We start from the raw sequence: 18,453 nt of genomic DNA on the forward strand, positions 1-18,453 counted from the left end.
CCACCCTTTTCAACATCAGATCTACCAATCAGGCACTGAACCACTTTGAAAGAGGGCACTCTCCTGTGGTGACTGCAAACAGACATTCATCAAAGCTTCTTAGACAACACCTTCCAACCCATGACCAATTCCATCCAAAAGCACAACGGCAGCAGATACATGGGAACGCTGCCAGCTACAAGATCACCTCTAACCCACTCACCACCCTGATTTAGGAATATATCATAACATCTTCAGTGGTGGTGGGTCAAAATCTTGGAATTCTTTCTTGCAAGGCATTGTGGGTCTAACTAAAGCACACAGACCGTAGCAGTTCAAGAAAGCAGCTCATCATCACCTTCTGAAGGGCAGTTCATGACTGGCAATGACAACTGAATAAAACTCATTGATCCTGCTTGTCAGTGATGCCCATACCCCATGGCTTAATAAAAATAAAAGCTAACATGTCAGGTTTTGACTGCTGCACTCTCTGTATGATGTGTTATTTGATCAGCACTCAGTCAGTATTAGCAGCATTGGAAAGATGTTCTTCTAAGAAAGAAAACCACTATAGCTCACAAGTTGTCATCCTGGCCTAACTCATTTTCTACACTGCAAGATGAAGCTTCAGCCCAGGTCATTTACAAGCTTTAGTGTACTTTGCTGTTTATTGACAATTTCTAAATTAATCGTCCACTTAAGGGCATTAATTAAGGGTCATATTAGGGAGTCAAAGGTATTCATGCCCTGGACTTAGTCATGCTGGAAGTAGGAAGGTGACAGAGCCCTCATTTGTCACATGATAAGACCACAGGACATAAGAGTACAAGTAGGCCATTCAGCCCATCAAGCCTGCTCTTACATTCAATGAGATGATGGCTGATCTAATAATTCTCCATTCCACTCATCTACTTTCTTCCCTTTAACCCTTGATTTCCATACTGATTAAAAATCTCTCTCTCTCTCTCTCGGCCTTGACTGCCCATTGTGGTAAAGAATTCCACAGATTAACTGTTCTCTAAGAGAAGAAATTCCTCCTCATGTCTGACTTAAATGTGGGATCCTCAGTCTGAAATTATGCTGTCTAGTCTTAGACTCTCCTACAAGCGGAAACAACGTTTTAACATCCACTCTGTCCAGTGCTCTAGAAATCTTAAATATTTCAATTAGGTTGCCTTTCATTCTTCTAAATCCTAAATTTCATTTGAATCAAGCTCTCCTCATCTGACAATCACTCCATACCCAGGATCAGCCCAGTGAACCTTCTATTGTCTGTCTCTAATGCCAATATGTCTTTCCTTAGATAAGGGGCTCAAACTGTTCCCAGTACTCCAGCTGTCACCTTCCCATCAAACGAAATGTCGACTAGCACTAGGCTTGCCACAATGCAAAGTTCCATCTGCAATTTGACCCTTCCTATATCTGACCCTTCAATTCACTGACATCTCCCTCACTAACCCTCCTTTTCTCTGACACTGTAATCGCTAGCAGTCTCACTAGATTACATACCCTATTGCCAAGCCTCCTGCTTCCTCAACTTCCCACCTGCTCTTCTCTCATCCACTCCCGAACTTACCCCCGCATCCTCTGCCACTCACCAACTCCCTCCCGCCCCCTCTCCCAATTGCCAACTGTTCCCCACCACCCACAATTCCCGACTCTCCACTGTCCACCTCTTCTACTCCCCAACTCCCTCCCACCACGCCCGCCACCGCCTCTCCTTCTTGTAAACCTACTGTTTTCATGCTGAACATAATCACAAACGAAATTAGTCCCACCTGCTTGCACCTGGCCCATATCCCACCAAATCTTTCATATTTGTGTATTTGTATAAATGTCTTTTAAATGTTATAAGTGTGCCCATATCCTTCACTTCTTCAGGAAGTTCATTCCACACATGAACCATCTTCTGTGTCTCCACCTACCTTGCATTCATCCAAGATATTTACATTTCTTCATGACTAAATGGTTAATTCCTGATTTTAATTACCCAACACTGCCTTTGCCTGAGTATGATCTAAGTTCAGGAAGGTTGTCTTAACATCTCTGCTTTTAACCTCAGTGTCCTCATCCTTAGAGCCTCCATCCTGTCTCCTTTACTGATACCTCCCTACTTTGTTCCCTGTCCAACTTTGTTAGGGTATGAAAACAGAAGTTTCTGTAAAAGCTCAGCAGGCCTGGCAGCACCTGTGAAGAAAAGATGAGAGTTAACATTTCGGGTCTGGCGACCTTTCCTCAGAAAAGTTCTGAGGAAGAGTCACTGGGCCTGAAAAATTAACTCTGATTTTTTTCTTCACAGATCCTGCCAGACCTGCTGAACTTTTCCAGCAACTTCTGTTTTTTTTTGGTTCCTGATTTACAGCATCCGCAATTCTTTCGGTTTTTAAGTTATGTCCCTGTGAAGTATCTTAGAATGCTTTACGATGTGAAACCTTCATTTATATTTTGAGAGGAAAGGAGAAGAGGGGCTGAATAATTGCTATACCACAGGACAAAAAAAAAGGGAAAAATCACTACAAAGCTGTTTGAGGGACTCCATAGGCTAGGAAAGATAGAAGGAAAGAATACTTATCGGAGTACAAGTTTGGTTTTACCCTAGATAATTCTAGTACAGAAAAGACCTTCATTCTTTAAAGGATAACAAGGTGCAGAGCTGGATGAACACAGGTCAAGCAGCATCTGAGAAGCAGGAAAGCTAATGTTTTCTAAAGAAATGGAAAAGCTGTCACCAACCCTTCCTAGTAGAAAAAAAATGGAAACATAATCTGCAATATTTATAAAAATATATTTCACAAAGTAGGAAACAATACAGGGGGATCCTCTGATGTACAATACATGGAGTAAAATAATTCAAACATACAAGTAAATAGCATTAAAGCAACGTATAAAATTAATAAGGGCTCTTCCTGTGTGCGTCAGACTATTGTAATATACAATATCTACTCTGAAATGTAATATTTTGGATTAAAAATTGGCAATGCACATAGCTTTCAGTGCTGTTATCATCAAATTTGTGTGCAAGAGCTATCGTGCAAAGCCAAAGTACATTTTTCCAAAAAGAAAATGCCACAAAAGTAAACAGTAAATCTATATATACATAACAAAAAAAACATTTTTTTAAAACCATTTTCATTTTTTTTGTTTAAATTACACAGTGAAGCACAATAAGCACATGTTTAACACCGCTACTGTACTGTGTAATGAGCGTGTATCTAAAGGTTTAGGATTCCAATATTCACATGATCTCAGTCCCATTCCAGCTCTTGTTCTTAGCTCTTTGATGATGAGGCAGGAGACCCGTGCATGCAAGTGCTGGACTCAACCTAAAATGACCCATTGCCATACATTTCAAACTGCCTACTCTTCTGGCAAGTTCCCTTCAAGAGTGGCTCAGGTATTTTGTTAGCATTTAAGGTTTTTTTTTAAAGACCCAGGGAAGATTTGATTGTGTTAGTTGTGTTTGTATTGGATCCTTGAAGCCTGTACCTGAGTTGATATTCTATTTCTGTCAACTTTACTTGCCACCTACTTTTAGACACATTTCTTAAGACTGGAATGGACATGGAGCATGAGCATATTATGAAGCCTAAGGGCACTCTATTTCGAGTACAAGGTGTCTACTTGTGTGACCACCAATCACAAAGAAACACTCGATTACACCTCAGCTAATATTACTGCAGGGGGAAGGAGCTGGTATTGGTTTTCAAAGCTTTATGATGTCCTGTCACAGCTATCCCCTTCATTTCCTTTGGCTACGTTCATCAGTTCCATGACAAACATATTGATATTGCTTCACTTTGGCTCAGTCAGATGTTGGTCTGCAATCAGAGAAAAGCCAAAGTCTACGGAACCACATAGGAAGCACTGTAAGATCCCAGCAAGTGTCCTCCACTTGAATGTTAAGTCTATACAAGAACCAGGAAATGAAAACCTGCCTAAACAATCCACATAATCCACACCCCACAAGAGTAAAACACTCATACAATCTGCATTTTTTTAAGTTCAATATTACAATAAGCTGGACTTCAAGGATGAAAGGAGCTAATGTTGACTGCATCTAAAAATACTGGCCAGCTTATCCATTGTTAATAATTGGCAACCCTATAATTATACACCACTGTTCTTTAATATGTTGGACAACTGGTAATTCCAATTTGGAGTCAAGTTTCTCTGTCAGTTTCCCCAACTGCATACATATCCCCGAGTTTTTTAAAACGTGGGCCCCATTCCTTGAGGTAGTCAAAGTTCTGCTCTGAATCTGTTGATGTTGTTTCTAGTGAGCTCAGTGAGCCAGCTGTTGATCCTCTTCCTTCATATCCATAGATCTGGATGGAATCATAGGGAGGGGCAGTGGGATCGATGTCGGCATCGTGAAGCCTTACATTAATAAACTCATCCACATCAACTCCATTCGGGACAGGAGGAAGGCTTTGCCTGGGTACATACTGCAGGTCAGGTTTGATATCTTTCCGTGGCAGGAATCCATTGAAACCATCAGGGTTCTGTAAAGTAGCGATATCGAATGCTTCTGTGTCCTCTTCTCCACCACCTTCGTCATCGTAACGAATGATGTTTTCTCTCACATCTTCATCATCTTTGATAATAAGAGGCTCATTTTTGTGCCTTCTTAAAGTTACAAAGAGTACCACAATAACTGTGAACAAAACACATAACAGTGATTAATTTTGGAAAGTGACACACCAAGCCATTTGCTGGTTTGGTTCTGTTTCCTTTCCCCACACAAACATCATTCTTTGTTTTATCACTCCTGTCCTGAGGATGTTCATGAGAATGTTCTGTTTAAAATGTAATGGACGCAGATAGAATAGAGGAGCTTCACAGAATCATACAATTGTCAATCTCTGCACAGACTTGCCGAATGAACAATTCACAGTGCCATTCTACTCTTAACATTTGACACTTCTTCAGAATACAGTTTAATTCTCTTTTCAAGGATTCAATTAAACTTGCCTCTATCACAATGTCAGGTAATGCATTCCAAGTCCCAACACTTGCTGCATGAAAACAATTTTCTGCATGTCATTTTTGCTTCTTTCACAGATTACTCTAAATCTATGTCCTCTCATTTTTTTATCCTTGCTATGAATGGGAACAGTTTCGTGTTAACCACTCGGTCCATATCCCTCATGATAAAAAATTAACTCTATCATTCCTTCTTTCAGCCTTTGGCTATTCAAGGACAACAGCCCTAATTTCCACAACCTCTGTTCATAATTGAAGTTCCTCACTTCTGAAGTCACTCTGTTGATGTTTGTTTTTTTGCAGCACTCTCCTAATGTCTTCACATCCCTCTCCGAGCGTAATGCCCATAGTGCATCCAATGCTCCAACCGAAAGAATGATTGGATGGATTTTGAGGAAGTGGGTCAAATGGGACACAAAGGTTTGTGGAACAAGCAGATGGATGAAAGCTTCTTAGATTGTACTGTGATCATTCAAGTGTCCATGTTGTGACACTGCACATAGTGACATTTTCCTTACTACATATTTGCATTCTCCCATTCTTCTATTTGAGGGCCTAGACACTTGAGGTTGGCAGTGAGTTCTAATAAAAGGTTCAGAGATAATGGGAACTGCAGATGCTGGAGAATTCCAAGATAATAAAATGTGAGGCTGGATGAACACAGCAGGCCAAGCAGCATCTCAGGAGCACAAAAGCTGACGTTTCGGGCCTAGACCCTTCATCAGAGAGCTTCCAAGATAATAAAATGTGAGGCTGGATGAACACAGCAGGCCTCTGATGAAGGGTCTAGGCCCGAAACGTCAGCTTTTGTGCTCCTGAGATGCTGCTTGGCCTGCTGTGTTCATCCAGCCTCACATTTTATTACCTCTAATAAAAGGTTGTTCACTCTAGACATTAACTTTATTTCTTTCCATGGGCACTGCCTGACTGAATATTTCCAGCAGTTATTGTTAATCGATTTACAGCATATGTCAAATTTTGCATTTATGTTAAGGTTAGCAGTATGTTTTACCACAGTGGGAGCAGCTTTGGTCCTTCATTTGGGAAAGATATTATTGTGTGGAGATAGTTCAGAGAAGATTCACTAGGATGATCTGTGGAACGCAAGGATTATCTTATGAGCAAAGATTAAACAAATTGTGACTCTACTCCATAGAGTTCAGAAGAACAAGAGATGATCTCATTGAAACACATAGGATTCTTCAGGGGCTTGGCAGGATAAATGCTGAATTTTTTTACCCCAACGGGGCCGTCTACGACCAGCGGGCAGGCTCTCAGAATAAAGAGTGCCAAGTTATGACTGAGATGAGGAAGAATTTCTTCTCTCAGATGGTTGAGTGTCTTTGGAACTCCTTACCCAGAGAACTATTGGACAGTAAATTTACTAGTGTAAATTTAAGACGAAGATAGACAGATTCTTGACCTGTAGGGGAATTAAGGGTTCTGGGGAAAGAGCAGGAAAATGGACATGAGGAGTGTTGGACACATCACAACTCAAGCCTATTTGCTCTTATTCATTATTCAATTGTGCACACATTCCAACAATCAGGAAAACTCTCATCACGGTCCCAAAATTGGGTAACCCTGCCCTGTAACATGTAACCACCAGAATGGTTTATCACACACATACCTACTGAGCAAAATCTTTTGGTTGTCAAACTGCAAAACTGTGTTGAACAATACATTGAATTATTGTTGCTAAACAACCACAGTTACATTGTTTATTTAATCAGAGTCATAGAGTTACAGAGCACAAAAATAGATCCTTCGGTTCAATTAGACCATGCTGACCAGATATCCTAAATTAATCTAGTCCCATTTGCCAGCATTTGGTCCATATCCCTCTAAACCCTTCCTATTCACGTACCTATCCAGATGCCTTTTAAATATGATAATTATACCAGTCCTCACCACTTCCTCTGGCAGCTCATTCCATACACGTACCACCCTCTGTATGAAAAAGTTGCCCCTTAGGTTCCTGTTAATTTCTTTCCATCTCACCTTAAATCGTGCCCTCTAATTTTGGACTCCCCCACCCTGGGGAAAACATCTTACCTATTTATCCTACTCATGGTTATCATAGAACATAGAACATTGAACAACACAGCACAGAACAGGCCCTTCAGCCCTTGATGTTGCGCCGACCTGTAAGCTAATCTAAGCCCATCCCCCCACACTATCCCATCATCATCCATTTATTTATCCAAGGTCATGATTTTATAAACCTTCATAAGGTCAACCCTCAGCCTCCAACACTCCAGGAAAACTAAACCCAGCCTATTCAGCCTCTCTCTGTAGCTCAAACCCTCCAACGTCTTTGTAAATCTTTTCTGAATCCTGTCAAGTTTCATAACAGCCTTCCTATAGCAAGGAGATCAGAACTGCACTCAATACTCAATAGTGGCCAAACCAATGTCCTGTACAAACGCAATATGACCTCCCAACTCCTACACTCAATGCATTGACCAATTTCAACATTCAAATTCTCCAATGGGCAAAAGTATTACACCTTACATCACCAAAAAAATCCATTTCACAACTATTAGATGTCTCAAAGCACTTTTATTTTGAATATTACTTCAAGGGACGTGGTCATCACTGGCTCGGTCAGCATTTATGTCCTTGTTAGAACCATAAAATCTCTACAGTGCAGGAAGAGGTCATTCAGCCCATCAAGTCTGCCCTGACCCTCCGAAGAGCACTCCACACTGACTATCCCTGTAACCATGCAATTTCTAGCCCAGCCAATCCACCTAACCTGCACATCTTTGGACTGTGGGTAGAAATCGACCATCCAGCGGAAACCCTCACAGACGCAGGGAGAACATGCAAACTCCACACAGTCGCCTGAAGCTGGAATTGAACCCAGGTCTCTGGCGGTATGAGGAAACAGTGCTAACTACCGAGCCCCCGTGCCTGTCTTTGCAGTTGCCCTTGAGAAGATGGTGGTGCACTACCTTCTTGTCCATGGGGCATAGGTAGAGCCACAGCGCCTTAAATGGGAATTCTAGGATCTTAACCTTGGTGCATCTGATGCCTCTGTCTTTCTGGATGGTTGAACTCAGAGGTTTAGAAGATGCTGTTGGAGAATCCTTGGTCAGTTAGTGCAATGGACTTTGTATGGCCAATTAAATGCTTTATGAGTGTGGCCCCTGTTACAATATAGACAATGTGGCAACCGATTTGCACATAGCAAACCTGACAAACAGAATTGTCACAAAGATCTTGCAGTTTGTCTGTTTTTGTCTGCAGGACAAAAATTGGTCCATTCTTTGGGGATAACTCCCTTCCTCTTGTGCCATGTAGTGTCTTACATCCAGTTAAGCAGACAGATGGGAGCCTTTGTTAAACACCCCATCCAAAAGATGAGATCACACGGCTCTCACTTAGGTGAGCACTTGGTTTTTGTATTTCAGTCTTGGAATGGGCTTGAACTGAGAAGCTGAGAAATACTGTGGCAGGTGTGTAACTAAATGAGCCATAGCTAACAGTCTCTTCTTTAACATTGCCTTCCCACCCTTTGGGAATAGGCTCAAGCCCTGTTAGGTACAGTAAGTGGAAAACACACAATCAGGGATTCCACAAAGATATAATGGATGGAGTCACTTCCCAAAATATGAAACTGGAAGATGTTAAGAAGTTCCAATGTGATTCACAGCTGGCTGTAGGCAAGAGATAATGGGAACTGCAGATGCTGGAGAATTCCAAGATAATAAAATGTGAGGCTGGATGAACACAGCAGGCCAAGCAGCATCTCAGGAGCACGCCTGCTGTGTTCATCCAGCCTCACATTTTATTATCTTGGCTGTAGGCAAGGTTAGGTTTGGTTTCTTTCACAAGGCCAAATGTGGGCACTCAGCGTCTCGTGTTACATCTGACGTCATTCAGTATCACCGTAACATATAAATTAACAGACATATTGGCATTCTGCATATTCAGACCTACCTAAGAGAAGGATAATGCAGGCTAAGATAGCTATTAAAGCTCCCATGCTTAACCCGATGGGCAGAACAAAGGCTTCCACGTTACAGGACTGTACAGTTCCATCAGTGCTGCAGCCACAGACCCGGATGGTGAGTGTGTTGGTGCTGCTCATGGGGGGATTCCCACTGTCCGAGATTATGATGGGCAGGAAGTAAATGTCTTGTTTCTGCCTGCTGAATCCACTGTGTCTGGCCAAGATACTGACCGAGTTATCTGCAGGGGAGATAAAAGCAAATATTAAAATCCACGCCGTGCCTGTTTACTTTGTCGCTCCGAAAGCTTTTCGTTCATTGTTTGGTTGCTACAGAAAATGGTCAAAAGGATTTAACAACAAATTGCATTTATGTAGCACCCTGAATTTAGCAAAAGAAAAAGTTAAGGCAGAATTTGACAGCGAGACACAAAAGAAGCTATCAGGACAATTAAAGAAACAAAAGCTTGCATTTTCATAGCTCCTTTCAGGGTCATCACATGTCCCAAAGCAGCTTACAGTCAAACAAAATGACGTGCAGTCACCATTGTAATGTGAAAAATGAAGTAGCCAAATTATACACCAAAGTGATCATGAACAGATGATCTGTTTTTGTGTTTGGGATTTAGGGATTGATATAGGACAGAATGCTGGGACTAATTCCATAGTCCATGCGGCCATAAGACATAGGTGCAGAAGTAGACAGTTCAGCTCATAGACTCTGCTCTGCCATTCAATGAGATCATGGTTGAGCTGATAAATCTCACCTCCATTTTCCTGCCTGTTCAACAATAACACTTAAAATCGGTCTATCTTGTATACTTGGAAATCCTCAATGACAGCCTTTTGAAATAAAGAATTCCGGATTCACTACTCTCTGAGGGAAGAAATTCCTCCCTATCTCTGTCTTGAGTGAGCAACCTCAAGAGACGTAGACTCAGAAAACATAGGTGACAATTTAAAATTGAGTTGAGAGGAATTTCTTCTCTCAGAGGCTTGAGCGTCTTTGGAACTTCTTTCCATTGAGAGTTGTGGGAGCCGAGTTCTTGTATAAATTTAAGGCAGAGTTAGATAGATTCTTGATCAGTTGGGGAATCAATGGTTATGGGGAAAGGGTGGGAAAGCAGAGGTGTGGAGCATCAGATCGGTAATGATCCTATTGGATGGTGGAACAGGATTGAAGGGCCTCCTTCTGCTCCTATTTCTAATGATCTTATGGACGCTTTACTCTCAGATTATTTTCTCTTCTTCAAATTTCAGTGAATGGATCTTTTACATATTCTGAGAGGGCAGATGTGGCCTCATTTTAGCAACTTAGCAGAAAGTCAGCACATCTGATTGTGCAACATGTCAGCTTTGAGGCCTTGCACTTAAGGCACTGTGTGCCCACAGAGATATGTTCTAAGTTACACCTTAGAGGGAGATAGAAAGATGAAGAGTCTTGGGTAGGGAATTCCAGGTTTTAGGACTTTGATAAGTGAGGGTGATGTAAAGTAGTATCTTTGAAATACAAAAGATGAAAATGAGAGGAAAAGAAACTCATGCAATAAACTTTTTCTTATTGTTTTATTGAATTCCATTGAACAGGGAACTTCAGCTGTAGAGTATCTCATTTGACAGTTCATGTCGTATTCCCTTCTGTCAAACATTTGGTTCCTTTATCACTAAAACTGATTAGAGGGTGACCAGATTAACAATGAAGCCACCTGATAAAACGAACCTTTTATCTGGCTTTCAATAGAAAATCTAATTTGTTTGTTGTCAGGCTGCCAGCCATCGGTTTATAGTTGGGTAACTTGAAAGCAGTTGGAGGGCCCCTACCTTAACTGGAGCGACAAACTCCCCCCAGAGAGATTTCCAACTTTTAAATGTGCCCTTGAAGCAGATCCTAATCGCCTGTAAAATAATTTTCTCAAACCTGTAGCTTTCCGCAGAGTAAAATATTTTAAATTGAAACACAGGGCCAACATGCTTGTTTTTGACTTGATTCAAAGTCAATCATGTGGAACAAATCGCACAGAATCTCTCCATTCTAGTCAGTCCACCTGCCGCCGTCTATTTGGAAAATACACTTTGTGCGGGGAAACATGCAAGGACTAACACTGCTCTGGGTGATTCAGAAGGTGCCGGGTCCAGTTCTGCTGACAATGTTGAAGAATTGCTTTGGGGTTTAGCACATGCTTTAGTGTGATTGTTCATTCATGCCTGAGGTAAGGAAGCTGGATCTCTCAGTAAAGGATGTCATAATATCATGTAATGCTCACGTACCAGCCACTGTTGGCTTGTCACTGGGGCTGCCACCAAGCCCCTTTCCGATGCAACCCAAAGGGATTGTTCTGTAGCTCATGGTAGATGACGGACCACAGGTCTCAGCAGAAGAGACTTACATAACAAGACGGAGTTTATAGTAGAGATAACAAAATGTGGAGCTGGATGGACACAGCAGGCCAAGCAGCATCTTAGGAGCAGGAAAGCTAACGTTTCAGGCCTAGACCCTTCATCAGTTTATAGTATCTCAGTAACCATGTAGTAATTACATCAAGGGCTGGTGTGGCACAGTGGTAATGTCCCTACCTTTGAACCAGAAGGCTCAGATTCAAATCCCACCTGCTCCAATATCATAATATGTGAATGGATCGAATCAAAAATATCTAAACAAGATGCATTAACCCTTAGACACATTAAATGTGACAAATAGGAGTTTGAAAGAGAACCACGTATCTCCTTCAGAAGGTCGCGTCAGATCTCAAATGATTCACATCATCTGAGTTGGCGGTGCTCATCACAGCTCAAACATTAACTCTTCCAGAGCCATTACCTCACCTCAAAAATGGACAGTAGCAAATCAGTAGCCTCACTTTTGCATTTTGTCTGATTTTCATTCACAAACAAGCTTTTGATTTGATATCACTTGATTCTGTTCCACTTGCCAAGTTGACTTACACTTCCAACAACCATATTCCTCGCTGAAAGTTCATTTCTGCCTATTCTATATCCTGACTTCATCTCTCAGTCACTTTCCGCTCTGGATTACATCTAATTATTTCTTGACCCATTTACATCGTCTGCTTCATTACACAATCCTGATTTTTTTTTCACAACTCTATTAGTCTTTGGATAAAGAAGTGACTCTCCTACTTGCTTTCATTCTTCCTATATATGCTTTTTTTTAACTTGTTTCCCTCAGGATTTGACGCCACGATGATTTTTTTTTCGATCCAAATTCACTAATTTAATTGGAAGTTTTTATTCCACAACCTTGGAATATACTTACATGGAAGGAGAGCTTCCTTAGCTTTTGTTCCTGTCCTAATGCTTGATAACCTATCACCTTTTTTGCTCATCTCTATTACCTTACGCTTCTACCCAGTGTGTACAATTTACTGATAGTGTCGGCTATCACAGCTATTTAAAAAAAAAATCAGTGTTGGCCTACTTAAAAATTAATAGTAGGTGAAATTGGTCTTTGGCAATGGTGTGTAAAAGTGGTAATGAGTCAACAGCTCATTTTACACTGTGCCTCATTTTCTTTTTCATTGACTTTAAAACAGATCCTCAGCCCATTCAGGGATAGCAAGAACTACATATGCAGGAGTCAGTGTGGAGCTGGATGAACACAGCAGGCCAAGCAACATCTCAGGAGCACAAAAGCTGACGTTTCGGGCCTAGACCCTTCATCAGAGAGTTTGGAACCCTTCTTCAGAAATGGGGAGAGGGAAGGGAGAGGGGGAAAAAATAGAAAGGAGTGGTGGGGCTGGGGGAAGTTAGGTGGGATGGTGATAGGTGAGTGCAGTTAGGGAGTGGTGGGGATTGGTCAGTGAGATGGGTGGGTCAAATAGGTGGGAGAGAAGATGGAATGAAAAGGTAATGAAAAGAAAATGAAAGAAAAAATTCTTCCTTGGGAGCCGATAGCCTGATTGCTTTAAACACAGAAATCACCAGTTTTAAAATCTTCCCACCCCCAGCCACATCTCATGTCCAACCCTCCCTCTCATTCCTGCCTCCTTGACCTGACTCGTCCTGTCCATCTGCTCTTCACCTATCCCCTCCTCCGACCTCACTGACCAATCCCCACCACTTCCTAACTGCACTCACCTATCACCATCCCACCTACCTTGCCTGGCTTCAACCCCCTCTCTCTATTTATTCCCCAGCTTTTTCCCCTCTTCCATTTCCGAAGAAGGCTCCCGCCCTGAAACGTCAACTTTTCTGCTCCTCTGTTGCTGCCTGGCCTGTTGTGTTCCTTTAGCACCACACATTGTTCTAACTATCTGCACTAATCTTTGTTTCAACAATAGCTGTACTTATGCTGCAATTTTCATGTAATGATGCACATCAAAGAAATTGACAGGAACATTGTAAAACTAAACATGACAACGAATCACACAAGGAGACAACCAAATTCTTCAATGAGAGGGTTCTGCTTTAAGATAGTCCTGAAGGAATGGAAAGGAAGAAAGGGATGTGAAAAGATTTGTGGAGAATATTCCAGAATCCATCAGTAAGAAATCCTCCAACTGAAGTGAATAAGTTTCCTGATGTTCTCTATCACAAAGTGAATACTTCTACAAATCTTTATTAAGTTTCTGGTTATATGATGTGTATCTTGGTGTAAGACTACATCAGGTCATGCAGAACCCCTTCAGATTTGTTTCAAAACAACAGACTAGATGATGAACTCAGGTCTCTGGAATAAGTTTCAAACCAGTTATCCTCTAACTATGGCCTGGGGTTAGGAGAGGGTTCTGAAGAAGGGTGACCGGACCCGAGACATTAACTCTGATTTTTTCTTCACAGATGCTGCCAGACCTGGTGAACTTTTCCAGCAACTTCTGTTTTTGACCCTCTAACTAGAAAGCTTCCCGCAAAATAAAGATCAGTATCTGCGCCGAAACTATGCTGTCTGTTTGCCATGCTCTCTCTTTTTCACTGTTTCTTGATCTCAGTTCAATTTTCTGCAGACTTGTTGCTCCCTCACTCTGTCCACCCAGTGTATGTGTACCTCATCATCTACTCTCTCAGTGTAATTGCCCTTTCTCTCAAACAGTCTCTCTTGCTCTGTGCTACTTATATCAACAGTCCAATCCTTTGTGCTTTTCATTTTCATTTTATTTTGACAATCAGTGAATAAATTTTTAAATCAGGAAATCTCTCCCAAAGGCAATGATAATTGGTTAATTGAAGTAATTAAAAGATTGAAACATCCCAGTTATAAGATTGTTCTCTCACTGTAATTTTGCAGAATTGTGTCTCTACAATCTCTCCCACGTGGCCATTCTTCCTATATTAAACCAGACAGAGGATCTTGGGAGATTATTTAACCTTGACAGGCAATAGGAATATAAGAACAGGAGTAAACCATTCAGCCTCCAGCCTGTTCTGCCATTTAATTGGATCATGGTAGATCTCTGTCTGAACACATGCTACTTGCCTTGGTCAATAACCCCTAAAAACACTTACCGAACAAAAATCTACCAATCTCAAATCTGAAATATTCAGTTGACCTGTGGGTTGAACAGCTTTTTGCAGGGAGAAGAATCCATTCCTGCCATCACCCCTGAATTGCCTGGCACTAATTTTAAGATTACATTTTGCACTCCCTCACTAGAAAAAATTGTTTTCTTTCACACAATTAACTATTTTAATTATCTTAAACGCTAATGAAATTGTCACTGAATCTTTCAAGGGAACACAATTGTGTTGTCTATGTTCCTCATTTAACCCTTTTAAACATCTCTAAGCAACTTGGTTAGGTATGACATGCCTGTGGAGCAGATGGGATTTGAACCTGGGTTTTCTGAAGAAGACACAGGTGTACTACTACAAGAACACAAAGCACACACTGCACTCTCCAAAGATTAGATTAGATTCCCTACAGTGTGGAAACAGGCCCTTCGGCCCAACAAGTCCACACTGCCCCTTGAAGCATCCCACCCAGACCCATCCCCCTATAGCCCACACACCCCTGAACACTACGGGCAATTTAGCATGGCCAATCCACCTAGCCTGCACATCTTTGGACTGTGGGAGGAAACCAGAGCGCCCGGAGGAAACCCCCGCAGACATGGGGAGAATGTGTAAACTCCGCACAGACAGTCGCCCGAGGCTGGAATCGAACCTGGGTCCAGTGAGGCTGCAGTGCTAACCACCGAGCGACCGTGCTGTCCCTAAACCTAAGAACTCTTCCAACTGAAGGACAAGGGCAGCAGATATATGGGAACATCACAGCCTACAAGCTCCCCTGCTAGACACTCGTTGTCTGACTTGGAAATATATTGCTGTACCTTCAGTGTTGCTGGTCAAAATCCAAGGCATTATAGCAGCATTATGGATTTTCTTACAGCACATGGACTGGAGAGGTTCAAGAAGGCAGCTCACCACCATCTTCTCAAGGAGCAACTAAGGAAGAGCAATAAATGCTGGCCCAGTCAGTGACGGTGATGCCCCACACAAAATTAGAAAAATAAATACATGGCCAGTTATACAGAGAAGAGCCGAACTTACCCTATTTTTAGGCTCAGTACAACTGGAGTGAATCTGTGAATCATTGCAATGCTCTTTCCAAGACCAATATGTTCTGTTGTCACAGGGCTAATCCAGAAAAAAAAACTTATGAAAGATGTAGAGATAACAAGGTGTAGAGCCGGATGAACACAGCAGGCCAAGCAGCATCAGAGGGGCAGGAAAGTTGACATTTCGAGCCTAGACCTTTCTTCAGAAATGGGGGAGGGGAAGGGTGTTCTGAAAAAAATAGGGAGAGAGTGGGAGGCGGGAGTCTAGGCCCTAAATGTCAGCCTCCCTGCTCCTCTGATGCTGCTTGGCCTGCTGTGTTCATCCAGCTTCACACCGTGTTATCTCAGATTCTTCAGCATCGGCAGTTCCTACTATTTATGAAAGATGTACACTGGTCCAACTCGTTCTGTATACCACAGAACAGTGCTTCAGTACAATCAGTACTTTCATTTCCAAGTGTTCATTCATTTTACTACTTTTTGCCTCCAGAAGTGTCTCAATCTCTAACACAGAAAATCCAGTTTCAAGTCTCGCCTGCTCGGAACGTGTCTGAACACGATTAAAAATAATTGAGTTCAAAACTGTACCACCTGGCAGCAGGGACAGTCATCAGATAGCACAGATTTCAAGACTTGGATGTTGCAGGGATGATGTTCCCAGCTCTGGGGTTCAAGTCCCACATGCCATAAAGTGTTCAAACACGTTGATCCATTAAAAAATGCACCTGGTTTTACTATTCTGCAGGTCCTTACTGCAGGCCAGTGGTGGTGTCTGAAAGCTCAAGACAACAGATTTGAAATCTATTGCCCTCTGCCTCTCTGTGTGAGCTCCTGTCCTGCAAGCCACATTTGCCAGCAGTCCTAATGCGAAATGCTCTCATGGTGTGGCAGTATTGCCTTAACCTCTGGGTCAGGAGGCCCAGGTTCAAGTCCAGACTTGAAACATGGGCTGGAATCTATCACAAATCGGGACTGAAAGCAGGATTGGACCTCACTTCCTCGCACAGTGAGGCTGAATCGCACTTCGCTGAGCAATGAAGTCATTGCCGACAGGTCCATCAGACGCCTGAAAGAAAACACCACGGCACAGGATTGCCAATCCAGTCACACAACTGGCAGATCAGCAGTTCTACAGCTGTGGATTATTGCACCGGAGGAAGAGGGCATACAGCAGACATGTGTGTTCAAATTAACCATAGTGAAGTCACTGGTGGGGTGGGGGCAGGGGAAGCGGGTGTTAGTGGCAACCCTGGGGTAAGGTGGGCTAGTGTTGCCCAGATGGGCTGATGGACTGAGCACTGATACTGCAGACATGGTCAATGTTGCCAAGAGGCTGATCATGTGTCAATGACTGCCAAGGAAGGAAAGCCACCCTCTGGAGGGGGTGAGGCATGGGGTGTGGGCATAAAAACCTAGCCCTGGCAGCTTCTGCATCAGATGGCTGCCCCTTCAACAGTTGAACATCAGACCTCATCGACTTGGACCAATGATTTTGACTGGCAGTGCCTTAGGAGTGGCCATGGTACACAGAATTGTTACAAGGCACAAGGAGGCCATTTTACCCACCATGCCTGCACTGATTCTATTATGCAGTGTCTCTTGCCTTTTCCTCATATCCCTTGCACACGATTTCTATCCAAATCATCATCCAATAACCTCTTGAATGTCTCATTCGAATCTGCAGTTCTCAACAGTGCATTCTATATTTTAACTACTCGCTGTGTGAGAAAGTATTTTTTATTTACATCACCCTTGTTTCGTGTACATATCACTTTAAATCTACGCCGTCTCATTCCTGTCTCTTTTACAAGCTGGTGTTGCTGTGACACCTGACAGAAGTCCAGAAACACCAACCCAAGCCTGAGGTAAGCGATGGCAAGAGCGGATATTGCAGTAGGAGCCACTCGGTTTGGGGGTGAGGGGTCACCTACGAGGGCAGACGGATGACTCTCAGCTGGCTGCCACCGAATCTGGATGCCACCCAGGTGGATAGAGTTGTTAAGAAGGCGTATGGTGTGTTAGCTTTCGTTAATAGAGGGATTGGGTTCAAGAGCCGTGAAGTTGTGCTCCAGTTATACAAAAACCTGGTTCGGCCACATCCAGAGAATTGTGTCCATTTCTGGTCGCCTCATTACAGGAAAGATTTAGATGGAGGGAAGGTCTGACGAGGAAAGGTTGAGAGAGCTAGGGCTTTTCTCTTTAGAACAACAAAGAATGAGAGGTGACTTGATAGAGGTGTACAAAATGTTCAGAGGTATAGAACATAGAGCATCGAACATTACAGCACAGTACAGGCCCTTCGGCCCTCGATGTTGTGCCAACCTGTCATACCGATCTCAAGCCCATCTAACCTACACTATTCCATGTACGTCCATATGCTTATCCAATGACGACTTAAATGTACCTAAAGTTGGCAAATCTACTACCGTTGCAGGCAAAGCGTTCCATTCCCTTACTACTCTCTGAGTAAAGAAACTACCTCTGACATCTGTCCTCTATCTTTCACACCTCAATTTAAAGCTATGCCCCCACGTGCTCGCCATCCCCATCCTAGGAAAAAGGCTCTCCGTATCCACCCTATCTAACCCTCTGATTATTTTATATGTTTCAATTAAGTCACCTCTCAACCTTCTTTTCTCTAATGAAAGCAGCTTCAAGTCCCTCAGCCTTTCCTCGTAAGACCTTCCCTCCATACCAGGCAACATCCTCGTAAATCTCCTCTGCACGCTTTCCAAAGCTTCCATATCCTTCTTATAATGCGGTGACCAGAACTGTACACAATACTCCAAGTGCAGCCGCACGAGAGTTTTGTACAGCTTCACCATAACCTCTTGGTTCCGGAACTCGATCCCTCTATTAATAAAAGCTAAAACACTGTACGCCTTCTTAACAGCCCTATCAACCTGGGTGGCAACTTTCAAGAGTAAAATCCAGAGACTTTTTCTTAGGGTGGAGGTAGCTATTACAAGGGGACATAGTTTTAAAGTGAGTGGAAGTAGATATTGAGGAGACGTCAGAGGTAGG

The 18,453-nt window shown here is 42.6% G+C and overlaps 1 protein-coding gene across 6 annotated transcripts in view; it reads right to left on the reverse strand.

Annotated features, from left to right (window-relative positions):
* Positions 1-2,796: 2,796 nt before the first annotated feature.
* Positions 2,797-18,453, reverse strand: part of LOC125460015 (cadherin-8) — a 266,186-nt gene continuing 250,529 nt past the window's right edge. For all 6 annotated transcript variants that reach the window (XM_048547044.2, XM_048547045.1, XM_048547047.1 and 3 more), the window contains 2 exons: positions 8,908-9,159; positions 2,797-4,633 (listed from right to left, as the gene is read on the reverse strand). In XM_048547044.2, coding sequence (XP_048403001.1) covers positions 4,140-4,633; positions 8,908-9,159 — 746 coding nt within the window. In that variant the 3' untranslated portion in view covers positions 2,797-4,139. The remainder of the gene's footprint in view (positions 4,634-8,907; positions 9,160-18,453) is intronic.

The sequence above is a fragment of the Stegostoma tigrinum genome, chromosome 16 (assembly GCF_030684315.1).
Source record: "Stegostoma tigrinum isolate sSteTig4 chromosome 16, sSteTig4.hap1, whole genome shotgun sequence".
Classification (NCBI taxonomy): Eukaryota; Metazoa; Chordata; class Chondrichthyes; order Orectolobiformes; family Stegostomatidae; genus Stegostoma; species Stegostoma tigrinum.